The 27,508-nt window shown below is 43.2% G+C and overlaps 1 protein-coding gene across 1 annotated transcript in view; it reads left to right on the top strand.

Annotated features, from left to right (window-relative positions):
* enpep (glutamyl aminopeptidase) overlaps positions 1 to 24,697 on the top strand; it is a 129,513-nt gene extending 104,816 nt beyond the window's left edge. Inside the window, exons 11-20 of the mRNA XM_068039852.1 lie at positions 8,389 to 8,468; positions 11,877 to 12,007; positions 12,131 to 12,186; positions 16,736 to 16,886; positions 16,995 to 17,068; positions 17,163 to 17,264; positions 17,913 to 18,083; positions 20,461 to 20,601; positions 21,368 to 21,449; positions 24,058 to 24,697. Of these exons, the coding sequence (XP_067895953.1) occupies positions 8,389 to 8,468; positions 11,877 to 12,007; positions 12,131 to 12,186; positions 16,736 to 16,886; positions 16,995 to 17,068; positions 17,163 to 17,264; positions 17,913 to 18,083; positions 20,461 to 20,601; positions 21,368 to 21,449; positions 24,058 to 24,201 (1,132 nt within the window). The 3' untranslated portion in view covers positions 24,202 to 24,697. The remainder of the gene's footprint in view (positions 1 to 8,388; positions 8,469 to 11,876; positions 12,008 to 12,130; positions 12,187 to 16,735; positions 16,887 to 16,994; positions 17,069 to 17,162; positions 17,265 to 17,912; positions 18,084 to 20,460; positions 20,602 to 21,367; positions 21,450 to 24,057) is intronic.
* Positions 24,698 to 27,508: the final 2,811 nt, after the last annotated feature.

Below are 27,508 nucleotides of genomic sequence, written 5' to 3'. Positions count from 1 at the left end.
TAATTTTGTACACCTCAATCGAGTCATCCCTCAGCCTCCTTAATTCCAGGGAAAACAACCCCAACCTATCCAATCTTTCCCCGTAGCTGCAACCCTTAAGCCCTGGCCACATTCTTGTCAATCTCCTCGGCACTCTCTCCAGAACAATTATGTCCTTCCTGTAATGTGGTGACAAGAACTGCACGCAAATACTCCAGCTGCAGCCTAACCAGCACTCTGTACAGCTTCAGCATCACATCCCTGCTTTTGTACTCTATACCTCGGCCAATAAAGGAATGCAATCCATATGCCTTCTTCACCACTCTATCTACCTGTCCTGCCACCTTCAGGTCTCTTACTTCTTCTATACCTCTCAATATCCTCCCATTTATTGCATATTCCCTCACTTTATTTGCCCTCCGCAAATACATCACCTCACACTTCTCAGGATTGAATTCCATTTGCCACTTTTCCGCCCACCCAACCAAACCATTGATATCATTCTGGAGTCCACGGCATTCCTCCTCACTATTAACTACATGGCCAATTTTTGTGTCATCAGCAAATTTCCCAATCATGCCTCCTACATTTAAGTCCAAATCTTTAATATATATCACAAACAGCAATGGACCCAACACTGAGCCCTGTGGAACACCACTGGACACTGCTTTCCATTCACAAAAACCTCCGTCGACTACTACCCTTTGTTTCCCATCCCTGAGCCAATTCTGGATCCAACCTGCCACCTCCCCCTGTATCCCATGGGCTTTCATTTTATTGACCAGTCTACCACGCAGGACTTAGAAACATAGAAAAATAGGAGCAGGAGTAGGCCATTCGGCCCTTCGAGCCTGCACAGCCATTCAATACAATCATGGCTGATCATCCAAACTCAGTACCTTGTTCCCACTTTCTCCCCGTATCCCTTGATCCCTTTAGCCCTAAGAACTGTATCTAACTCTTTCTTGAATATATTTAATGACTTGGCCTCAACTGCTTTCTGTGGTAGAGAATTCCACAGGTTCACCACTCTCTTGGTGAAGAAATCCCTCCTCATCTCAGTCCTAAATGGCTTATCCCTTATCCTTAGACTGCGACCCCTGGTTGTGGACTCCCCCGCCATCGGGAACATCCTTCCTGCATCTAGTCTGTCCAGTCCTGTTAGAATTTTGTAGGTTTCTATGCGATCCCCTCTCATTCTTCTAAACTCTAGTGAATACAAGCCTAATTGACCCAGTTTCTCTTCATATGTCAGTCCCACCATCCCAGGAATCAGTCTGGTGAATCTTTGCTGCACTCCCTCCATAGCAAGAACACCCTTCCTCAGATAAGGAGAACAAAACTGCACACAATACTCCAGATGTGGTCTCACCAAGGCCTTGTATAATTGCAGCAAGACATCCCTGCTTCTATATTCAAATCCTCTCGCGATGAAGGCCAACATACCATTTGCCTTCTTAACTGCCTGCTGCACCTGCATGCTTACTTTCAGCGACTGGTGCACAAGGACACCGAGGTCTTGCTGCACCTCCCCCTTTCCCAATCTGTTGCCATTCAGATAATCTGCCTTTCTGTTTTTGCCACCAAAGTGGATAACCTCACATTTATCCACATTATGCTGCAACTGCCATGTATTTTCTCACTCACTCAACCTCTCCATATCACACTGGAGCTTCTCTGCATCCTCCTCACAGCTCCCACTCCCACCCAGCTTTGTGTCGTCTGCAAACTTGGATATAATACATTTAATTCCCTCATCTATATTATTAATATATATTGTGAATAGCTGGGAGCCAAGCACTGATCCCTGCGGTACCCCCACTAGTCACTGCCTGCCACCCGGAAAAAGACCCGTTTATTTCTACTCTTTGTTTCCTGTCTGCCAACCAGTTCTCTATCCATGTCAGTACCTTACCCCCAATCCCATGTGTTTTAATTTTGCATGCTAATCTCTTATGTGGGACCTTATCAATAGCCTTCTGAAAGTCCAAATATACCACATCCACTGGTTCTCCCTTATCTATACTAGTTACATACTCAAAAAATTGTCGTAGATTTGTCCAGCATGATTTCCCTTTCGTAAATCCAAGTTGACTTTGTCCGATCCTGTCATTGTTTTCCAAGTGCTCTGCTATTCTTTTTTTCTTTTTTTTCTTTCTTTTGGGCCTCCTTATCTCGAGAGACAATGGATACGCGCCTGGAGGTGGTCAGTGGTTTGTGAAGCAGCACCTGGAGTGGCTATAAAGGCCAATTCTGGAGTGACAGGCTCTTCCACAGGTGCTGCAGAGAAATTTGTTTGTCGGGGCTGTTACATGATGCTATTACATCATTTATAATGGACTCTATTATTTTCCCCACTACTGATGTCAGGCTAACCAGTCTTTAATTCCCTGTTTTCTCTCTACCTCCTTTTTTAAATAGTGGGGTTACATTAGCTACCCTCCAATCCATTGGAACTGTTCCAGAGTCTATAGAATTTTGAAAAATGACCAGCAATGCATCTACTATTTCTGGGGCCACTTCCTTAAGTACTCTGGGATGTAGATTATCAGGCTCTGGGGATTTATCAGTCTTCAATCCTGTTAATTTCCCTAACAGCATTTCCCTACTAATACTGATTTCTTTCAGTTCCTCTTTCTCACTAGACCCTATGTTCCCCAACATGTCTGGTATGATATTTGTGTCCTCCTTTGTGAAGACAGAACCAAAGTATGTATTTAATTGGTCTGCCATTTCTTTGTTCCCCATTATAAATTCCCCAGTTTCTGACTGTAAGGGACCCACATTTGTCTTCACTAATCTTTTTCTCTTCGCGTATCTATAGAAGCTTTTACAGTCAGTTTTTATGTTCTCTGCAAGCTTACTCTCATACTCTATTTCCCCTTCTTTATCAATCCTTTGCTGAATTCTAAACTGCTCCCGATCCTTAGGTTTGCTGCTTATTCTGGCCATTTTATATTTCTCCTCCTTGGATCTAATACTATCCTAATTTCTTTTGTAAGCCACGGTTGAGCCACCTTTCCTGTTTTATTTTTGTGCCAGATAGGAATGAACAATTGTTGTAATTCATCCACGTGCTCTTTAAATGCTAGCCATTGCCTATCCACTGTCAACCCTTTAAGTAATGTTCCTCAATCTATCATAGCCAACTTGTGCCTCATACCTTCGTAGTTTCCTTCATTTAGATTCAGGACCCTAGTCTCGTAATCAACTCTCTCACTCTGCATCTTAATGAAAAATTCTGTCATATTATGGTCGCTCTTCCCCAAGGGACCCCGCACAACAAGATTGTTAACTAATCCTTTCTCATTACACAATACCCAGTCTAGGATGGCCTGTTCTCTAGTTATTTCCTCAATGTATTGGTCCAAAAAACCATCATGTATGCACTCCAGGAATTCCTCCTCTACAGTATTATTGCTAATGTGATTTGCCCAATCTATATGTAGATAAATATCACCCTTATTGCATGCATCTTTAAGTTCCTGTTTAATGCCATCCTCGACATCAGCTCTGCTGTTTGGGAGTCTATGTACAACCCCCACCAACGTTTTCTACCCCATGGTGTTTCTTACCTCCACCCATACAGATTCCACATCAGATTCTCTGAGCTAATACCCTTCCTCACTATTGTATAGATTTCCTGTTCTACTAACAATGCTACTCCACCTCCTTTCCCTTTTTGCCTGTCCTTCCTAAATATTGAATATCCCTGGATGTTCAGTTCCCATCCTTGGTCACCCTGCAGCCATGTCTCCATAATCGCAACTATATTGTATCCATTTGCAACTGTTTGCGCAGTTAATTCGCCTACCTTATTGCGAATACTCCACGCATTGAGACACAATGCCTTTAGGCTTGTCTTTTTAACATTCTTAGTCGTCTTAGCATTATTTCACACTATGGCCCTATTTCTTGCCTTTGATTTCTATGCCTTCCACTTTTGCCTTTTTGTTTCCTGTCTTTCGTTTCTATCCTTGTTTCCTCCTCCTCAGTCTCCCTGCTCAGGTTCCCATCCCCCTGCCATTCTAGTTTAAATCCTCCCCAACAGCACTAGTAAACACCCTTGCGAGTACATCGGTTCCGGTCCTGCCTGGGTGTAACCCATCTAGGGACCTTATCAAATGGCTTACTAAAATCCATGTAAACCACATCTGCTGCACTACCCTCATCAATCCTCCTTGTTACTTCATCAAAAAACTCAACCAAGTTAGTAAGACATGACCTTCCTTTAACAAATCCATGCTAACTATCCCTGATTAATCCGTGCCTTTCTAAGTGACAGTTTATCCTGTCCCTCAGAATAGATTCTAACAATTTACCCAGCACCGAGGTCAGACTGACTGGCCTATAATTACCTGGCTTATCCCTCGCACCCTTTTTAAACAATGGTACAATGTTCACAGACCTCCTGGTCCTCCAGGACATATTGACACCTGGTGGGGAGCCACTTTTAAAATGGAGCCAGGCACCTCACTGATGTTCAGGGGGCAGTAACATTACTGACCTTATTTTGAGGCCATTACCATCGATTTATGCCAGATGAGGGCACTCAGAATTGACCCCAAAGTGTGTTGTGATGGTTCACTTTGTCTGAGTCATTGATTTTGCAACAAAAACAAAGGGATGGTACAAGCCCTGACCTTCTCTATTATCATCACAGCACAATCCTTCTGCATTCTTAGGGCACAGCAGGTTCACTTCATACTGACTGAGGTGACTATTTTTTATTTGGTCATGGGATGTGAAAGTCACTGGCAAGACCAGCATTTTCTGCCCATCACTAATGGCCCTTGAGAAGATGATGGTGAGCTGCCTTCTTGAACCGCTGCAATCCAGTGGTGTAGGTACATCCAATGTGCTGTTAGGAAGGGCGCTCCAGGGTATTGACCCAGCGACAGTAAAGGAACGACGATATAGTTGCAAGTCAGGATAGTGTGTGGCTTGAAGGGGAACTTGCAGGAGGTGGTGTTCCTGTGCATCAGCTGTCCTTTTCTTTCCAGGTGGTTAAGGTTGCGGGTTTGGAAGGTGCTGTCAAAAGATCCTCGGCAAGTTGCTGCAGTGCAACTTGTAGATGGTACACACTTCTGCCAATGCATGCTGGTGGTGGAGGGAATAAATATTTAAGATGGTGGATGGGGTGCTAATCAAGTGGGCTGCTTTGTCCTGGATGGTGTCAAGCTTCTTGAGTTTTGTTGGAGCTAAACTCATTAAGGCAAATGGTACATATTCCATCACACTGCTGACTTGTGCCTTGTAGATGATGGACAGGCTTTGGGGAGACAGGAGGTTGCTCGCAGCAGAATTCCCAGCCTCTGATCTGCTCTTATAACCACAGTATTTATATGACTGGTCCAGTAAACTTTCTGGTTAGTGGCAAAGCCCAGGATGTTGATGGTGGGGGATTCATGATGGTAATGCCATTGAATGTCAAGGGCTGATGGCTAGATTCTCTCATTGGAGATGATCATTGCCTGACACTTGCATGGCATGAATGTTACTTGTCACTTATCAGCCCAAGCCGAGGTCTTGGTGCATAAAGGCATGGAGTGCTTCAGTATGGGAGGAGTTGTAAGTGGTACTGAACTCTGCAATCATCAGCGGACATCCCCACTTCGGAACTTATGATGGAGGGAAGGTCATTGATGAGGCACTGAAGATGTGTGTGCCTAGGACACTACCCTGAGGAACTCCTGCAGTGATGTCCTGGGGCTTACATGATTTGTCTCAAAAACCACAACCATCCTCCTTTGTGCCAAGTATGACTCCAACCAATGGTGAGTTTCTCCCCGAATTCCATTGACTTCAATTTTACTAGGGCTCCTTGATGCTACACTTGGTCAAATGCTGCCTTAATTTCAAGGGCAGTCACTCTGAACTCACCTCTGGAATTCTGCTCTTTTATCCTTTTTGGACCAAAGCTGTAATGAGGTCTGGAGCCGAGTGACCCTGGTGGAACCCAAACTCAGCAGCAGTAAGCGGGTTATTGCTGAGTAAGTTCCGCTTGATAACGCTTTTGATGACACCGTTCATCACTTTGCTGATGATTGAGAGTACACTGATGGGGCAATAATTGGCCGGATTGGATTTGTCCTTTTTGTGGACAGGCCATACTTGGGCGATTTTCAAAATTGTTGGGTAGATGCCAGTGTTGTAGCTGTACTGGAATGGCTTGGCTATGGACACAGCGTGTTCTGGAGCACAAATCAACAGTACTACAGCTGTGATGTTGTTGGGGCCCATTGCCTTGGCATATTCCAGTGCCTTCAGCTGTTTCTTGATATCATGTGGAGTTGAAGACTGGTATCTGTGGTGCTGGGGACCTCAGGAGCGGGCTGAGATAGATTATCCACTCAGCACTTCTGGCTGAAGATAGTTGTAAATGCTTCAGCCTTGTCTCTTCTACTCACTTGCTTTGCTCCCCCATCATTGAGGATGGGGATGTTTGTGGAGCCTTGTACTCCTGTTAGTTGTTTAATTGTCCACCACCATTCACAACTGGATGTGGCAGGACTGCAGAGCTTTGATCTGATCTATTGTTTGTGGGATCACTTATAGATCGTCTATAGCATGCTGCTTCCCCATGCATATTGTAGCTTCATCTCATTTTTCGGTATGCCTGGTGCTGCTCCTGGCATGCTCTCCTACACTCCTCATTGAATCAGGGTTGGCCCCCTGGCTTGATGGTAATGGTAGAATGAGGGATATGCCAGACCATGAGGTTACAGATTGTGGTTAACTACATTTGTGGTGCTTCTGATGGCCCACAGCACCTTGTGGATGCCCAGTTCTGAGCTGTGGGATCTGTTCTGAATCTGTCCCATTTAGCACAGTGGTAGTGCCACCCAACATGATGGAGACTGTCCGCAGTGTAAAGATGGGACTTTTTCTCCACACGGACTGAATGATGGCCACTCCTACCAATACTGTCATAGGCAGACACATCTGCAAAAGGTGGATTGGTGAAGATGAGGTCAAGTAGGTTTTTCCCTCCTGTTGGTTCTCTCACCACCAGCCACAGGGCCAGTCTGGCAGATATGCCCTTCAGGACTCAGCCAGATCGGTCAGTTGTGGTGCTAGCAAGCCACTCTTGGTGATGGGCATTAAAGTTCCCTAGCTATTCTGTGCTCTTGCTAGTCTCAGTGGTTCTTCCAAGTGGTGTTCAACATGAGGAGTACTGATTCATCAGCTGAGAGAGGGCCTTGGATGGTATTAGGAGAAGGTTTCCTTGCCCATGTTTGACCTGATGCCATGAGATTTCATGGCGTCTGGAGTCCATGTCCAACCTTATACCACTGTGCTTCCACCACCTCTGATGGATCTGGCCTGCTGGTGGGATTTGATTTATCCAGGGATGGTGATGGAGGAGTCTGGGATGATTCAGTGAGTATGATTATGTCAGCCTGTTGCATCTCCCAATTTTGGCACAAGTCTCCAGATATTAGTGAGAAGGACTTTGCAGGGTTGATGGACAGCATGTACATTTATCGTTTCTGATGCCAGATGGTCAGTCTGGTTTTATTCTTCAACTTTTCTGCAGCGATTAGATACAACTGAATGGCTTGCTAGGCCATTTCAGGGAGCAGTTAAGAATCAATCACATTGCTGGGGGCTGGAGTCACACGTAGGCCAGATTTCCTTCCCTAAAGGGCATTCGTAAAGCATATGGGTTTTTAATGACAGTCTGGTAGTTTCATGATTATCATTACTGAGGCTAGCTGCTTTTTTAATTCCTGATTTATTAATGAATTGAATTTAAATTCCCGCAGTTGCTTTGGTGGGATTTGAAGTCATGTCAGTAGCATTTATCTGGGCCCTAGATTACTGGTCCAGAAATATTGCCACTGTGCTATGTCCTGGTCTAATATAAGGAAAGATTCCTCTGGTTCTGGTCTGCCCCTACCTGTTAAGCACCACTTTGTTCTGCAAGCAGAAAGGCAGTGCTGAAATGTTAGAAGTTTGAACAGCACATTGGCAAGTGACAGCAAGAAACAACTGAGGTCTTCTGAAACTTATTTGATTACCTTCAGGGATTGAATGACCTGTTTTTTTCTTTCTCTTTCCCAAGAAATTTTATGGATAACTGGGGAGTGGGCAAGGGGTAGGGAGAGTCATGCTGTACATAAGATGTTTGATGGACCAACTGGCCTTATCCTGTCTGCATTTGCATATGTTTATATAGTTATAGTGCTCCCGTCTCCAGTAGAATTTTTCCTGAACAGGAAGTCTAGGCTTTGATTTTTCACCTGCATGATGGGAGTGTGGTGTGGAGGCAAAGAGTGTATGGCACTATAATGTAGTTCAGATGGAATAAGACTGGAAAGATCAGAGGAACACAATCCATAACAGTATGAGAAAACAATACGATAAACCTCATAAAATACTGAATCGCTTATTTTTCAATTTCAGCTACCGATGGAATATTCCGATACAGTGGCACAGACTGGATGGAAAAAAGGAAACAGAATTTTTCAACTCAAGTTCACCCAGTACGTATGATATGAAGGAAAGGTGGGACTCCAAATTGTAGGCTTTCGGTAAAACCAAAGATTGCAAATGCTGGAAATCTGAAATAAAAGCAGAAAATGCTGACTTTTCCTGCATTGCAGGATAACAGGTCATGCAAATGATAGTCAAGCAGTTTCTATAATGGATGACAACACCCGGGTGGGAAATCGAAACTGGAAGTCCACACATGCAGCAAGCTCAAATTATCAACATGAGTTCCCAGCAGTTGAGGCTGACCCCTAACAAGTAAGGCCGGAGAATCATCATCCGAATTGTTTTTATTTCTCTGAGCTTATTTAATCTAAAATTATCTCGTACAAGACCATTTACAAGATAACAATACGAGAGATAGTCACCTATCCCATATAATTGACCATTTGGTAAATGTATTTTGGAGCAAATCATTTCTATATATTTGGCTGAACAGTTCAAAATTGCGAACTCCTGAACAGGCAGTGGAAGGTAAAGAAGAGACATTATACACATCAAATAATTATATAGATTATAAATCTATATCTCTAAGTATAGATATATATCACTTATTAAAATGGAAACCCGATGCAATGAAAACTTACAGATCAACACAGGTCATCTTGTTGTATATTTCACTGTTCAGTCTTCAATGATTCTTTTGTTGCTCCCTTAATTAATTCTAGGGAAGTTGGAAGGATTCAGTATAGAGCTACCTGTGCTTCTGTAGTACCTTCCAAATAACACATATGTGAGTAAAGACTTTCTCGAAAGCTTTGCTCAATATAGGTATTTGACATTAAAATATCTATATTAGTTTTGACAGTTCTCAGTTATTTGTAACTTGAGTAAGTGAGTGTGATTCTAAACAGTAGATTTTTCTGAGTCTGACCATGGGGAGGTGCCTCATCAGCCACAAACATGCATTGGAAAATCAGTCAGTTGGTTTCAAAATAGTGACTGGTGATGTTAGGAACATTTGCTTAGTAAAAAAGATATTTTTAAAGATGTGAGCATCCATTCTTTTTTAGATACATATTGTTTAGACAAGTTTTAGCGATTTTAAATTGTGGCATTTTGTTCCTTTTAAAATAACATGCAACACTGTTATGAACGCTGAACTTTATAGCATGAACATTTTTTTTTAAAATAATTTTTTAATGTAGTCTAAGATAGAGTCAGAAGAGACGTGTGACCTCGCACATCAACTCTGCTTAAAGACAAGACAGGGATCTAGGCACCAGGACAACCAGGAGCCCTGATCAAAGGCCCTTTTGAAAAGCAGAAGGCAAGGTTGTAACACCTGAAGAGCTTTCACCCTCCCAGACTTTCAGATTGGAAACAAAGAGCCAGTGGCTCTGGAAATGCAAATGCGAGTTGCAATTGCTAACACCTGAAACCAAAAGAAGGCCTGGGTCATTCTGCTGTGGCCAGACCTCTGGGCTCTGCTACTGAAAAAGCAAATGACAATTGACCTTTGATTTCGGATAAATTCTACATGCTTGGAGAAGCCTGCAGGCTGGAAGGAAGACCGAAAGACAAAGACCAGCGGTGGCAGCCTCAGGACAGAGAGAGGGAACACCTGCTGTCTGAACACTGGTACAATGAAAGGCTGCAAAGACTTCAATCTGATTTGAAAGTTGAGATTTGCGGAGGAAAAAACCAACAGGATCACCAGAGATTGCCTTATTCATGGATGTCCAGGTCAAAGGTGCTTGAAAGAAGTGAGCGAAGAGGGCATTGACTTTGAGAAGGACTGGAAGATCCAGCCCACAGGAGTTTGGGACTTCTAGCTTCAGTGAAAAATGTGTAACATGGAAATGTGGTGTGGGGGTTTCAAGTGTTTTTAATAAGTGAAGGAAAATACCTTTCTCTGTAATTTGGAGTATTAACTACTTGCAAAATACTGTTCAGTTAAAGGTGATTTTTTTTCATTTAGTTGTTATAATAAAGTCTTAAAACATGAAATCTTGTCGTGTAATTCATTAAATTGGTCTGGAGAGTTCGTATCTCGTGTTTTAAAGTTAAAGGTCTCACTGAAGTTGTAACACACTGGAACAGCAATTCTACCTTCTATACGATTGGAGGACAGGAATTCAGGCCCATGTCATTCCTACACTTTTAAATTCATGGAATACCATCAGCAGAACGTCATAGTAATACAGCACATAAGGAGGCTATTTTGCCCACTGTGTCTGTGCCAGCAATACGTGGTTGTTCCACCCGAACACCACGCTATGCTATAAAAGAATTGCACACCATTGGGCAAAATTTAAATCTCTTTTTAACTTTAATAAAAACAGAAAATGCTGGAAATACTCAGCAGGTCTGGCAGTATCTGTGGAAAAAGAAACCGAGTTAGTGACCTTTCCAGCATTGTTTTAGTTCAGATTTCCAGCATCGGCAGGATTTTGCTGCTTTTGTGTGGGAGATTTACCTGTTGGCCTGCTGACTGCAATTTGAAATTGCAACCAATATTAATACCCACCTGAAGTGATGGGGTCCTTCTCTAAATCGGCAGATTAGGTCTCAATGACATTAATGGGAACTGACTGCTGTTTTAATGTTGGTTTAAGTGACTAAGTTACTACAGCTTTCCTGATATCCTGAAGCTAGATGGAGGAGGATCAGCAGGAGAAGAAGTCACTCCAAGTAAGGCCCTATAATGGAAGTGTAGGCCTCCCCTGCCTGGACTTTCTCCACACCCCAAGCAGCCCCTTCCTGAATATTTTTGTCGGGCAGTCAGTCAGCAGCATATTAATGAGGACTAGCCATTAAGATTGAATGGGCCTCCCTCTGTTGGTCACAGACAGGCTTGTTGCTCCTTCGGCTTTCCTGTTCGGGATTTTAATTTCCTCACATGTCTCCAACCATGTCTGGATCCAATGTTTTGTAGGTCTGAAGAACAGAGGTTGGAGGCAAGAAAAATGCAGGTCTCTCCCTATATGCCCTACATTGGAGACTGGTAGTACACAAGTACAGAGAAGAGATGAAATTGGGGCTCTCCTGGAAAACTAGCATAAAAAGGTTTGAATACCTGAATTGTGCCACTATTGGGCATCGCTGAGTGGTTCCCTCCCCACAAGAGAGAAGGAAAATTAGAGAGAAAGCCATCCCTAAGCCACTTTAATGAAGCTTAGTGCAGGCAGTTTCAGAAGACTGAGATCCTGGCAAATCTTAGCCATAAATGGTAAAGAGGAAGGGCAAAAAAAAAAGAAAAACTTACAGGAGGCATTAATGTACATGGATGAAAGGGCTAAAGTCAGGAAAGATCAGAACTTGTTGACAGAAGACAGAGCAAGTTAGGAGTACGAGTTTTCCACATGGAAAGAAAATTTTTGTCATGGTCCATCTTGTCTATTTTGTTAGAATACAGGTAACAATGTTTTATTTACTGTTCTTATTTGATGAATATTTAGGTATTAATTTAAATTATGACCCAGCTGTTGGATTACTGAAAATAAACATGGATCATGTTGGGTTCTATCGTGTGCAGTATGAAGGATCAAGCTGGGATCAAATCATCCAACAGCTGATAACGGACCATACAGTAAGACTAATTGTCCTTCCTTCAATTTTCGGTTCCAAACTGTAAATGCTAGAAATTGTATAGTTTCTTTAAAGAGATCTTTGTGTATACAAAACTCTATTTAACCTCTGGATCTCCATTTAGCGCTTTTCACTCGCTGACCGTACGGGACTTATTGATGACACGTTTTCACTTGGAAGGTAGGTGTTTGAATCTCTTCATTCTTGAATTTTGAAAGAGAATGTTTCCAGAGGAGGAACTGGGTGATGCAATGGTTTCTCACACTGTCTTACAGCCCCTAGGACTTTGATTCAAATCCAATCCAGATTGATGGCTACATGGGTTGGAAAATTTCAAATCAATTCCTAATGGGCAAAGACCCACAACACAAAACTAGATTGATGCTATTTGGATATTTCATTTCTAAAATTGTACTGGGAAATTTTCAGGTTGGGTGCTGAATGGGCACAGTATCAGAGCTGCCCATTGAGCCTAACTAATTAAGCATTTGAGAGCCTCAAACCATCTCCAGGTTTGAGCCTTATTAACATTTTCTCAGTGCGTTGCAGGCACCAATTAAGAATTCCTCGGAGGAAAATTGGCCAGCTACTGCACACAGCCAGCCAGCCGGTAGGACCTGTTAGGGGAGCTGATACCGGGAACATTGCAAGTATGAGTCTGAAGATTTTTGTGGAGCCTGAAGGAATACTCCTGGTCCCACAAAAATCTGTCTTTTAAAATCTTATCTTTGGGAGCAGCTTCCAGAGATCTGTGAAAGACTGTAGGATAGGCCTCCCGCTGTCAGGACATTGTCATGCTTTGTTTTTCCTTAAAAGTGTCAATCAGCATCTTAAAACAGATGAAGGACACCAGTTTGCACATTTAAACAGCTTCCCGTCTATTTTATGCAGGAGTACTCATTTAAAGGTCTGCCTGTAAGTTGATTCAGGCAGGAAATGGGTGCACAAGTTCCCCACCAAACTTTGAATTTCTAGTTGCCCATTTTCCAGGTGGGAAATGGGAGACCAGCATTTGAAAGTCTCTCCTGGCTCTCTTAAAAAAAAGTTGTCCCATTGCCTGTCTTTTCCCCATACCTTTAAAAAAATAAGTATGTACTTTTCAAATATTATCCACTTTACTTTTAAAAGTTATTGTGGATTCTGCTTCCACCATTGTTTCTGTTAAAGCAGTCCATGTCCTAAGAGCTATCTGTGTAAAAAAAAAAATTAAAACAATTTTTAAAAATTAGTAATGATCTTAAATTTGTGCCCTCCAGTTATCAATTCACCAACCTGTAGAATTTTGTTTGCATTTATCTTATCAAGCTATTTGTCTTACTACGTTTAGCAGTACCTCTCTTATATTTTTACTCAGTGCCTCTATTTATAAAAGTTAGGGTTGCATATGATTTTCTTCCCAAGTTTTATCCACTGCTCTCTTGTTTTATAACATTTCTATATCTGAATTTCTAAGTGTCCGCTTTTGCATTCAAAGGAACATGGCAACACAAGTAGTCCATTCAGCACCTCAGGCCTGTTCCATGATTCAATTAGACCACTTAGTTTATATTTCTATTAATCATTATCCAAAAATGTATCACCATAAATTTATTTTAATATCTGGTCAATCTACTAACCTTTCTACGTCTTCCTGAATTCATCTAGAGTCCTCTTCACAATAAACCACACTCCCTTTTTTTGTGTTACCTGCAAAATTTGATATTTGATATACACGAGTCCAGATAATTTACAAATTGAGAAGAGTAGTGTTCCCAACCCTGATTGCTGGGGAACACCACTATTTACATCTATCCAGACCAAAAGTATCTCTTAACCACAACTCTCTTCAATCTTTTAATCGACTTCATATCCATGCTACCATATTCCCTTTGATACCACGAGCCTTATTTTTACTAACAAGCTTCCTATCAAACAACTTTTGAAAATCCATGTACACATGCACTGCATTTCCTTTCTCAATCCATTCTGTTATTTCATCAAAGAACTTGGTTTGTCAGACACGACTTGATTTTTACAAATGCATGCTGGCTGTCATTAAGAAACCCTTTTTTTTTCTAGGTGAATATTAATTTTGCCCCATATTATGCCCACTAGAAGCTCACCCATTACTCAAGTTAACTAATCTATAGTTACCGAGTTATTTATTTCTTTTTTGGAACATGCTGTTACATTGGCAACCCTCCAGTCCCCTTAGATCACAATTATGGCTGCTCTGAGAAATGGAAATATCACACTTGTCTATCAAGGGTTGAAGTTATGGCATGTTGGAAGAAGCTTCCTCTGATCACAATTTCAAGCCAAATCATAAAAGTTGTTTTTGGAAGTGTACAATATTGGCAGAAATAGCAAGTAAAAGTTATGTGTGGAGCCACGGGAAATGGGCAAGGTCTTAAATGAATATTTCTCATCCGTATTTACCGTGGAGAAGGTCATGGAAGCTAGTGAGTTCAAGGGAGGGAACACCGATATCCCAGAGCATATCAACATTACAAAGGAGGAGGTGTTGGAGATCTTGAAGCGCATTAAGGTGGATAAATCCCCAGGGCCTGACCAGGTGTATCCTAGGATGCTCTGGGAAGCAACGGAGGAGATTGCTGGGTCCCTGGCAGAGATTTTTGTATCATCGTTAGCCACTTGTGAGGTACCAGAAGACTGGAGGATAGCTAAAGTTGTGTCTTTATTTAAGAAGGGCAGCAGGGATAAGCCAGGGAACTACAGGCCGGTGAGCCTTACATCAGTGGTGGGGAAGTTATTGGAAGGGATTCTGAGAGACAGGATTTATATGCATCTGGAAAGGCAAGGTCTGATTAGGGATCATCAGCATGGCTTTGTGCGTGGGAAATCATGTCTCACGAATTTGATTGAGTTTCTCGAGGAGGTGACCAAGAGGATTGATGAGGGCAGGGCGATGGACGTTGTCTACATGGACTTTAGCAAGGCATTTGACAAGGTCCTGCATGAGAGGCTGGTCCAGAAGGTTTGAACACATGGGATCCAGGGTGAGCTAGCAAATTGGATACAAAGTTAGCTTGGTGATAGGAGGCAGAGGTTGGTAGTGGAGGGTTGTTTTTCAGATTGGAGGCCGGTTACCAGTGGTGTGCCACAGGGATTGGTGCTGGGCCTTTTGTTGTTTGTCATATATATTAATGACTTGGATGTGAATGTAAGGGACATGATTTGTAAGTTTGCAGATGACACCAAAATTGGTGGTATAGTAGACAGTGAAGAAGGTTGTCTAAGGTTACAACAGGATATTCATCAACTGGGAAAGTGGGCAAGGGAGTGGCAAATGGAATTTAACGCAGACAAGTGTGAAGTGATGTATTTTGGGAAGTTAAACCAGGGCAGGACATATACAGTGAATGGCAGGGCCCTGGGGAGTGTTCTTGAGCAGAGAGACCTTAGGGTGCAAGTACATAGTTCCCTGAAAGTGGCAACACAGGTAGACAGGGTGGTGAAGAAGGCGCATGGCATGCTTGCCTTCATCGGCCGAGGCATTGAGTACAAGAGTTGGGACATCATGTTACAGTTGTACATAACGTTGGTTAGGCCACATTTGGACGACTGTGTGTAGTTCTGGTCGCCGCCCTACAGGAAAGATGTGATTAAGCTAGAGAGGGTGCAGAAAAGATTCACAAGGATGTTGCCTGGTTTGGAGGGCTTGAGTTATAAAGAGAGATTGGATAGGCTGGGTCTGTTTTCCCTGGAGCGAAGGAGGCTGAGAGGGGACATGATAGAGGTATATAAAATTATGAGAGGCATAGATAGGGTAGATAGCCAGAGTCTGTTTCCCATGGCAGGGGTGACTAAAACTAGAGGGCATATATTTAAGGTGAGAGGGAGGAGGTTTAAAGGGGATCAAAGGGGTAAATTTTTCACACAAAGAATAGTGGGTATCTGGAATGAGCTGCCTGAGGAGGTGGTGGAGGCAGGGACAGTAGCAACATTTAAGAGGCATCTGGACAGGTACTTGAATGAGCAAGGCATAGAAGGATATGGAATTAATGCAGGCAGGTGGGATTAGTCTGGATAGGGGTTATGGTCGGCATGGACATGGTGGGCCGAAGGGCCTGTTTCTATGCTATACGACTCTATGACTCTATAAACACAATAAATTTTCCTGAAATGGTTACAATGTTACTAACATAGGAAGATTTATCCCATTGTTGCGGCATAGTTAAGGGAGCATTGTTCTGAAACTGGCTCTGCTGTACCTGCAGTGACAGTGTTTGATGCTGACAGTGAGAATCTGAAAAAAAAAGAGGGAATAATGAAAAGGAAATAAGGACGAGGCGTATGATGGTGACTGATCTTCTGCCACCTGTTGTGCGTCCCCACTGAAGTTAAATATTACCCCAAAGTTTCATTCCCTGTTCCTCATCCTGATGAACACATTGTTCTCCAATTTTTTTTTTGTAAGGAGAGTATTTTCATCCTTTGTCCATAATTACATTTTATTTATTTCCGACATTAATAGACAGCTAAACATTGTCTCAACTTTGACTTGTCTCTACATTGCATTGTATTTATTTACTATGTTAATCGACAGCTAAATTTTGTCTCAGCTTTGACTTGTCCCCACATTCTCCTACAAAACAACCTCTAGATAGCATGTAACATCTTATCAGCACTGCTAGTGGTGCTCAAAGTCAACTTTTTTACTGGGCATGATTAAAATGTAATGGAAGCCTGAACTCTTAATTACTGTTCTTTTACCTGCTTGTTGCAGAGCGGCTCTCTTAAACTACTCCGTAGCTTTAAACATGACAAAATATCTGAAGAATGAAACAGAATATTTGCCTTGGTCAAAAGCAATTTCATCCAGTGCATACATTCGGGACATGCTACAGGATGACAAAATTCTTTACGAAAAGTTCCAGGTGAGCTGAAATGAATACCTTGAAGGATTTAAATAAAAAGCCTGCAAAATACTTGGAATGTATGTTTTCCTTTACAATGAAGATAAATGGACATTTTTACTTTTGTAGGAATATTGGAGAAAGCAAGTTAAACCCATTACAGCCACACTGCAATGGGAAGATACAGGCTCCCATTTAGAAAGGTTTGCTATTGCTACTTTGTAAAGCAATTATAAATTATACCATTTGTTGGATTGTATAAACTAATTCACAAGAACAATTTTGGTGTGTGTACAGGTTATTGAGGGAAGACGTTTTGGGACTTGCATGCAGGATGGGAGATGCAGAAGCATTTAAAAAAGCATCTGAATTATTTGAAGCATGGTTAACAGGAAAAAGGTAAATATACTGACCCCGAGATTTATGGGGAGGATGTGGGGAGCGCGATGGGGTGTGGCTGTCAGGTAATGCGGAAATCCCGAGCACATGGAGGTCCTGCTGAATTTAATGGCAGGACCTCATTACCATTTGTTTTGGTTTTGTTTCCTGCCGGACTGATTGACAGGCTCCCTTACTACTGTTTGGGAAAGCCTACAGTAGAAGGCCACAACTGTCTCCAGTATTTAGCAAAGATCATGGCATAAGGTTTGTTTGAGGGCTAGGGGAAACAGTCCTGCAGTTGATCTGACTGCTTCCATCTCCACCTAGCTGCCGAGTTTCCGAACCCTGGGAATTCCGCCAGCCAGCATTACATTTAAATCAGGCTCCCAGCTGTACTGTGGGAACCTGATTTAAATACTATAGTGAAGTTTCCCACTTCTTAAGAACAGGACACAGACGCCAAGCAACCTCTGCTGCCAGTGGATTGGGGTCACATTACAAGATTTTAAAATTATAACCCCCAACAGTTTGCTGCCCATTGTAGGGATGTTAAAATTCCCTCTCTGTCTTTTGTATTAAATGCTAGCTATTGAGAGTTATATAAATATATAGGAAAATGAAGAGTGCTTTTTTGGTAATAATTTGATATGTTTTTTTTTAAACTAGTATACCACCAAATCTGCGTCTGATTGTGTATCGTTATGGGATACAAAGGTCAGAGAACCCAGCTTCATGGGATTTTATGCTTAAAAAGTACCAGGAAACACCTCTTGCTCAGGAGAAGGACAAGCTTCTGTACGGACTGGCTTCAGTGGAGGATGTTTGGCTTTTGGACAGGTAGTTACATACTACATCCATTTGCATAGATTGCCTAGCCATTCTATTGGCCTTCTTTATTACATTTATTGCAATCTTTTTGCCAGTTCATAAACAAGAAGAATTACTCAATTAATTGAAGAATTTTACCGAAATTCTAGAAAGTAAGATTCTGAACGGGCTGTGTCTGTGACTGATGGGTTAGATTCTATCTGCAGAACTATGCCCAGTACCAGTCGTCATATTGTAGGAAATATTAATCTTGTCATATGGAACACTATTTGAACACTTACTGGATATTTAAAATAACTTGTTTAAAAAGACCACAGAGCAGTGGCTGAAAACATGGCTGCACATTTGGACTCTCAGAAATAGTTGTACAGAGAGACAATGGTACTCCCTGATTCAATTAGCCAGATGGGTTTTGTCAATGGCTGTGTTAGCTGACAACGCAACTACTAGGTGGCGCAGTACTAGCACATGCACAAATGCAGCCTCTTCCACTGAAACATCACTGCGACATTCAGGCAGCTGCCACGTTTAAAGATGGCACTGCTCAATTTATCACAGAAAAACAACTTCAACCTGAAAATCCCCTCAATGGCTGCCATCCCACCTCCAATAGTACCCCGCTTCCTCCTGCCATCGCACATTTCTCTATCGGTCCCTCCTGCACCCATCTTCTCCACGCTGCCTTCCCTTAAGCACTCACTACAGCCTCACCGTTTCACCCACACCCTCAGCTGCTCGCTCCAGATCTCGCCAATGCTCATCCCCCTTCCCATCCCCTCGGCCGATTGTTCCCCACTCCTCGCTTCCCCCACCCACGCCACCCTGCTCTCTGGCCGCTCGGTCCCCGCTTCTCCCCCCTCCAGACACTAGCTCCAGGCCACGCCACTTCCCTCCTCTTGGCCACTCGTTCCCACGTTTGATCGTTCCTCCACCACCACCACCCCCCCCCCCCCCAAACCCACTGAGTGCGTCTGGTAAGCTTTGAAGAATCAACAAACCTCGCAGGCGATGCTGTCTCAAACAAAGAACGAGTCACATGACTAACCTGCTGGCCAACCTGGGAATTGATTGAATTGTGCTCACAGTAAAGTTTTGAGGCAGACTGTATTTTGAAGACCAAACAGAAGCAAGGTCTCTCTCTCTCTCTCTCTCTTTCTGTCTCACGCAAAGGTCCAGGGACCTATGGAAGTAACTTAAGCTTCAAGACAGAAGACCCTGCAGCCTTCTGGTACCAGTGAAACAAGTTTGAAAGTGTGCACTGGGCCCCAACAAGAACTGCAAGACTTAAGTTCAATCAAAGACTTTACATCCAGCCCAAACCCAGTAACTGAATTCCATCTACTACTTCAAAGCTTTCCCCGTTAATCCTTTCTCCTCCTCTGTATCAATTTGTGTGTGTGTGTGTTGCATCGTGTATTTTTAGTAGTTTTAACTGTGTTAGAGTTTTAAGGTTTATAAACTTACATCTTTCTTGTTTAAACCTGAGAAAATTGTTTGGTTGATTCCTATACAATTACAATTAGAGAGCAGTGAGCAACGATTCACTGAGGGAAGGCTAAAAATGTTATGTTTTAAAACTTAAACCCTCTTAGGGCCAAACAGGGGAAAGGCTGAGAGGGGAGCCCTAGATCCCTTCTTCACCTGGTCGTAACAGAGGTATATTATTGCTCTCGAGATGGTGCACAAAAAGACAACAAAAATATTTGGGTGCCAATTTTGGTTTGCTGTGGTGATATGGCATTCCTGCTCTTCCTGGCCCCTCAAAAATGAAAGGAAAAAATGCATTTTGTCTTATTTTCAGAGCAGCCTGCAGCTTGAAAGATCACTGATTAGGCTGATTCATGCCAGAAACCAATGGGCTGCAGTGCACCACCCAAATTCCACGCATTAGCTGCATGAAAATTGCATTAGGGTCCGACAACAGGTGTAGTATTATGACTGAAATATTTAAAGACTCCTGTTAGTTCTGGGTGGCAGCGCCGGCCAGCCGTTTTCCAAGCATACACAAGAATTAGGCGGAAAGTGGGTGAGACTTTTTTTCCCAAATTTTCCTTTGCGTGTTGCCCTCTTATTTAACCTGCTGCCATTTTAACAGCACATCGTTTGGAGTCGGCTGAGGCTGCTGTCAAGTGCAGCTGAGGCCCACATGAATTCATGTCATTTGGGACCCTAAGATGTAATTATGATGCCACTTTAACTACAAATCACAGAATTCATGCCCAGTACCCAACCTGCCACCAATACTTATATAAATTTCAAAAATCTATCCATAACAGCTTCTCGAGAATCAGCCTTCTCAAAAATATCATTCACAAATTGTTTTCTCTGCATTGTGATTTCCTATGTGTAAATCAATTTTCAAATTTCCTTTTGCTTTGTAATACAGGTTCTTAAAATATATTAAAAATGAAAGTCTCATTAAGAGTCAGGATGTGTTCACTGTTCTCCAGTACATTTCATACAACAAGTACGGGAAAACTATGGCTTGGGATTGGATGCGACTCAACTGGGAATATTTAGTGGAAAGGTAGGATCAACTCCCCTTTACCATGTCTTACACCAACATTCCTAACCATGTAGCTTTAGTTTCTAACTCAAATTTATGTTTCTCCCAGTTATTAATGGTCAGTTTCACAGGTATTATTCCATTGATTCTCAGCTCTTTATCATAATACTCCTTTAAGGCAGAGAGGATGCAGTGGATTAGCTAAAATACTTTTTTAAAATATATAATTTTAGAGGTGAAATTCACAATTGAAGTGCTGTGGTGGCTGGATGCTGGGAGCCAAGAGCTGAGCAAAGACATGTTCAAGGAGGTCAGTTATACTGGGATTTTTTTTTGACCAAACCTAATAATTGAACTTTTATTTCTTTTGCTAACTTAAAAAAGACTTAGATTTATATAACAGCTTTCATGATGTCATGCATCCCTGAGTGCTTTACAGCCATGAGTGTAGTCACTGTTGTTATGTAGAAAAACATGGCAGCCACTTCACGCACAGCAGGCTCCCTCAAATAGCAATGAGGTAGTGACCAGATAATCCATTTTTTAGGTGTTGGTACACAAATAGGGCTGATTTTCTGAGTACATGTTGCCAATGGAGATCCTTGCATGTCAAGAAACCACAGCTAACATACGCATTTCCTGATATGCATGGCTATCTAGCACACTCTCAAATCTTATAAGCAGCCTTTTAAAGATAATTGTTCAGGATAAGGCCATCATGGAGCTGTATGCTGGAGTATTGCTTTAAATTACAGCTTGGTTAACTTACATTTGCTTCAAATTTCAGATACACAATTAACGATAGAAATCTAGGACGACTAATTTCAAGAATAACAAGATCGTTTAACACTGAGCTCAATTTGTGGCAGGTAAGCTGCAGGCAGGCTATTTTAAAAGCTCTTCTTTACATCAGAGTTCACAAATCATGATGAGACATGGTACATAGGAGATAAGGGCATAAACATACAGAGATACGTACAGAGAAGTATCCTTGTGGATAGTTCTGCACTCTCTAGTCGCAGGCATTAGTCTTGTCAGTTTTTAGCAGGTGTCATAGACTGAAGGGGAAGGAGGGAAGGTGGGATCAGGACAGATTTTTTATTGAATGTGAGATGTGGATGTTTGGTGACATGGGAGAGTGGTGGGTAATGAGCAACATAAGGTCTTGCCTCAGCTGTGTTTGTGATTAAGATGGCAAGGAAGAATCAGATCCAATAGCAATGCTGGAAAGGCACCTAGGTGCTTTAGTAGCTTTCTAACTTGTTCCAGCTATCAGATGATCCAGATGTGTATGTGGAGTGTGAAACAATTGAGGTATTGAGGTGTATATGTTGTTACTGATAACAGGGATAACTATGAATGCCTGCCTGGAAAACAATCTTTCTGTTACAAAGGCATAATACTGCAGATGCTGGAATTTTGAAATATAAACAAAAATGCTGGAAGTACCCAGGAGGTCTGTTGGCATCTGTGAAGTGAGAAACAGAGATAATGGGTGGCATTTAATGGGCCCCCCAGAGATGGGCTAGGAGGCAGGGGTGCCCACAGAAATGCGACGGAAGGCCGGGGCCAGAGGGCCAATCACCTTCCCATCGCACTGTGATTAAGTCGGGTACGGGAAAGGCCGAAGACAGCCTACCTGCCCAGAGGCCAGTGAGGCCCCTAAGTGGCCAATCACTAGCCATGCATGGAGGTCACCCAGTAAAACAAGGCGACCTTCTTGCAGGGTTGGGAGGCCTCCTCCATGGGCAATCTGTGGCCCATGGAGGCCCCCAAGACCGCCCTTCAAGTAACACCACCTCATCGCCCACCTTTCTCCACCCCCGCCAGGGCCTGCCGGCTGGCCCCAGCAATCCTGTCTCTCGCCTTTGGTCCGCGTCTCCAGTGCTGGACCTGGTCCCAGGCCTCCTGTAGTACCAGCAGTGGCCACCGCTGCTGGTGGTGCTGCCATTACTACAGAGCTGCCAGCGCTCTGATTGGCCAGCTGCTATGGAGGCGGGATCCCTGTGCTTAAAGGGATGGGGATCCCGGTGCTGGGCAGTTAAGAGCCCGAGTGCCGTGAATCGTGCTGGGCGGAGCTCGAAAGGGCCAAGATAGGGTTCCCCTCGCCTTTTTGGCCCAGCGCCAGGAGCCTCACCTGCATAACTATATCCAGCCCGATGTTTCAGATCGATGACCTTTTGTTGTTACTAGAAAACGTTACATATGGTAACAGATTTTAAGCAAAAACAGAGGGGGGAAGGCAGGGAGGAAGGAAAGAACAAAAGGGCTGAGAGAAAAACAAAATGCTGGGAATACTCAGCATCTGTGGAGAAAAGGTCATCGACCTGAAACTTTAACTTTGCTTCTCTCTCCACAGATACTGCCAGACCAACTAAGTATTTGCGGCATTTTCTTTTTATATTTCCAATTTCTAGCATCTGCAGTATGTTGCTTTTATAAAAGGTCTGTGATAATGTGAAAGGCAGGAGTGATTAAAAGAGAAAAGGGGTGACAGCAGGACAAGTAAAGAAACAAAAGATTGGTCTAGAGGAGATGTAAATGCCAACTACAAAATCATTACCAGCATTTGCTGTCTGGAAAATGGGAGCAGTGGTTATAACCTGAAATTATAGAACTCGGTGTTGACTCCAGAAGCTATTAAAGTGCACAAGTGAAAGATGTGGTGCTGTTCTTCGAGCTGTTGTTGAGCTTCTTTGGAAAAATGTAGGAGGCCGAGGACAGAGAGGTCATTGGAAGTGGGTCAGAGAATTAACACAGTAAGCAATCAGAAACTCAGGGTCATGCTTGCCGACTGAACGGAAGTGTTCCAAAAAGTGATCACCCAATCTGCTTTGGGCTTCCCAACATAGAGGAAACTACATCATGAGCAGTGAATACAGTATGTTAAATTGAAAGAAGTGCAAGTATATCACTGTTTGACCTAGAAGGAATATTTAGGGCCCTGGATGGTGGGAATGAAGGAGGTAAAAGGTGTTGGGAGTGCCTGCCTGAGCTTGCCCTGGGAAGGGGTGTTGGGAGTGATGGAAGAGTGGACCAGGGTGTCACGGAGGGAACAGTCCCTTCTGAATCCTGAAAGGGGAGGGAGGGGAAGATGTGTTTGGTGGCATTGGAATGGATGTGGCAGAGGATAACCCATTGGATGTGGAGTCTGGTGTGCTAATTGTATGCAGGTGGTGGGCATTCACTGGGGATTCACTCCTATAAATATGAACAGACTGAAACTGTGCTTGTTGGGTTAGGATGTGCACGTTTGGAATGTGTATCTCTGTAAATTACAGCTTATAAAAGTGTGTAAAGATTAAGGTTTCAGTTCCATCCTTCATCATCTGGTTTTCTGGAGTAGAAAATGTTAGGGTGGAAGGTGAGGACAAGGGACCTCTATCGTGGTTCTAGGAGGGAGGGAAAGGGCTTATTATTTTGGTTAACAAATTCTTCATTTCAAGTGACCCAATTTATGTTTTTTTTCCATTTAAGATGAAAGATTTCTTTGCAAAATATCCAAATGCTGGAGCAGGAGAGACTCCTCGCAAACAAGCCCTTGAAACTGTTCAGACAAATATAGACTGGTTAAAAAGCAATAAGGCTGAAATAGAACAATGGCTGCAGAGCAATGCCTAACATCAATAAGAACACAGCACCTTCTGTGCAAACACAATACAAGTTTGCATCAACAGCTTTCAGGGTGGCATTAAGATCCCATGTCAATTGTATTTGTACTATTATGCTGAACATTTAATATTTGATGGAAAAGGATGAAATATTTTTTCCTAATGTACGCCTGTTTTTAAAAAAAAAAAATGCTTTAATTGTGACCTGGTTTAGCCAATAACAGTTTGTGAAAGAATTCAGGTGGAACCTTTTGTTTTCCTAATGCATCTATTGTGCCTTTTGATGACGGTGTTTACAATCCATGCAATTTAACTGGAATAAGCCATGTATTGTCAATTTTGCAGCACGTACATCAAAGGAGAAAACTACTGCTGTAAAGATGATTTTTTAAATAAATGAAATGTGAACATTTTATGTAATAGACCTTGATTGTAGCTGTTTTATTTGAATATCAGTAATAATAGACTGTTTTCTTTGTTTTATGAATAAAAATGTTTCATGACTACTTTGGGAGAAGTTTTAATTTTTTTTGTGTTAGTGTAAAATTGCTGATACTGAGTCGGCTGCCATATATTGCTCCCAACATTCTGTTCTATCAAAATCTATGGAACAGAAAATTGGGAGAGATGAATAATGGCTGGCCTCAGCAATGAAAGGGAGAGCATTGTGGGAGCATGGGCTCCAAGGTTTATAAACACTGCACTGAAGGCCTTGGAGGAGGAGGTGGAAAGGAGGAGAGATGTCCTGTCTCTGCAGAGGGTCGGGCGCCTTCTAGACACACTCTCAGAAGGCAGTGGGAACAGACAGCCTTGGGGATCAATGCCAGGAATCAAGCGCCACCTGCCTGGAGCAATTAGTTCAGTGACTTCACACAAGTGGTCAGTGCCAATGAATGCATCTTCAAATGCTATAACCTACCAACTGCACCACTAGCTTCAGCCACTGCTTAATTCACCACACCCCCATCACTCACCTACTGACAATCTCTAATGATCTGCACTCATACCTAACATTCATATGCTCCACGCACCCTCACACTTAGCACTGCTGCAAGCCTCACACCCACATCTCACAACTTGTACACATCGGCAGTTATTCAACCATGACACCCACATCAGTCAAACACTCACTGACACACATTCCTCTCACTGGACTAGGTGGTGTACAACCAGAAGCAGAAGGAGCTAACTGGTGAGGGACAGTTGCGCTTGCATGTTCTAAACCCAAGGAACAGATGGTGCTAGACATTTTCAGAAGGGCCATCGCTGAATGCGTGGCCACTGGTGAGGCTGAAGCCATTGGAGTTGCAGTTATCTTGATACCTAACCCCCCTCCTCACATCCTATTTGCCCCTCATCACCAATCCCTTCTGACTTAAGGCTTAAAAGTTCATAGCAATGGTCACCTTCACAGACACTGGCAATGCAGCCCTCACTCTGCTCCGAGGTTGCAGTTGTGGCTGCAGCCATTGGTAGATTTCAGTGACAACTTCCACAGTGAAGTGCAGGCGTGTAAAACTTTCATTGTCACTGAAGTGCAGGTTGAATTGTTCCCTAAACACACTGGGCAGATATGGCCTCCTGCTGAGAGCCCTTCACCCACTCGCTCCTTCCTCCCTCTTCTAGCAGCTTGTCCTGTTCTGCATGTCCTCTGCTCATTCTCCAATCATGCTCCATGCCAAGAGGAAGGTCTATTCGTGCACCCATGTCTGGGAACAAATGGGCTATGCAGAAGCTTTGTAGTCAGCAAAAAGGTACTTGAACACATGCCAGACCACTCCTTGTAGACCTTTGAAACTTTGAATAACTATAGAAAGTACCCAAACCTACATATCCTCTTTGTGACCATGCTGTCTGTGAAGAATTCATCTGAGTGCGATACCAATAACTGCACCCCAAATCCCCATTCACCAGCATTCCCACACCCTACTTCCCCTAGCACTGACCATCACAGCATCTGCTTGGCCACAATGCAAAATTAAAAGCCACCACAAAATAAACATTCCAAACCAAATTTATAAATGAAATGCCATATTTCATTCAAAAGTCAACTCAATCACCCTTATGTATTCCCTTAGTGCCTGACTTCTGTGTGCCTTTCCCTGTTCGAGTGCTCCCATGCAGTGCTATACCAGTGGCTGCAGCATGGTTGGTGGAAGGCTATTGAAATTCAGTGGAGTAGACTGCAAATGGCCTTGGAGGACAACCTCAAGCAGCTGTGGGCCTAGAAGCATGGATGGCAACGAGTCTGGGCTGACAGGCAACAGCAAGGGCATGGCAGAGTGGGAAAGTGGATGTTGTCTTCCTGAGAGAGTACAGCAAGTTCGTGCAGCCACTCCCCTGTTAACCTATTGGAGGATAGATTGCTGGACTGCTGTGGCACCCTGCAAGCCTCTTCTGAACAGTGTAATTGACAGCCATGGTGGCAGAATTCTGAGACTGCATGGCAGCAAGCTGACCTTTCATGACAGTAGTCTGAGCTTCCACTGCAGCACTCAAGGATTGATTGGGTGGCTGCTGCTAGTGCAGCAATGGAAGCTGAGACATCAGCCATCAGATGCTGCATCATGGTTGGGTTCACAAATGTGCTAATGGAACTGGCCACTATTTCTATGCTGGAAAGGATGGATTCCAAGCTCAGTGCAAAGCCCTGTGACAAATCACACTCCTCCATGCTCCTTGACATTGACCACAGGCTTGCTGACAGGCTTCCCAAAGTACCAAGCATTTTATTGTGCATGCCCATCAGCTTTCTTTTGTAGATTGCCCTTTCGAAGTGCTCATCTGAGTCCCCTGCAATGGAGCCCACGTGTCACCTTGTCCTCCAGCGAGCTGAGATCTACCCTATCCTTGCCCCTTCCCTGGCTGTAGCCCACTCTTGCCTGATGTCTCACCATGTGCAGATTCTGCCTCTCATCTATCCTCTAAGATAGGCAACGTGTCAGTAAGCCTGTGGCTGCCAGTGTGAAATCAAGTGCCGGTGCTGTGTCTTCATCTTCACTCTCTTCTTGGTGTTCCTCCTCTGCTTGGCCAGGCTGCATCCTTAGGGTATCTGAAAAGAAAAAGGCACAAGGGAAGTTTGCGTTGCAGGGAGGTGGGGGGAAGTAAGAGGTGTCAGCTGACACCATCTGCAGCTTATAAATCAGAAGAGAGTGTGGGATGACAGGTAAATGGGATGTGAGGAGGAGGACTAGGTATGAAGATACCATGATCTTTGACGGTTTCAGCCCTGCCACTGGCCATGGCCTCAGCAATGCCTTTGCCAGTAATGGCCAGCACCATCTCTTCCATGGGAGTTAAGATGTGCAGCCATATAT

This window comes from Heterodontus francisci, chromosome 1, assembly GCF_036365525.1.
Source record: "Heterodontus francisci isolate sHetFra1 chromosome 1, sHetFra1.hap1, whole genome shotgun sequence".
Taxonomy (NCBI): domain Eukaryota; kingdom Metazoa; phylum Chordata; class Chondrichthyes; order Heterodontiformes; family Heterodontidae; genus Heterodontus; species Heterodontus francisci.
Note: the sequence above shows the minus strand (reverse complement) of the source record. Positions and strands in the feature narration are given on the sequence as shown.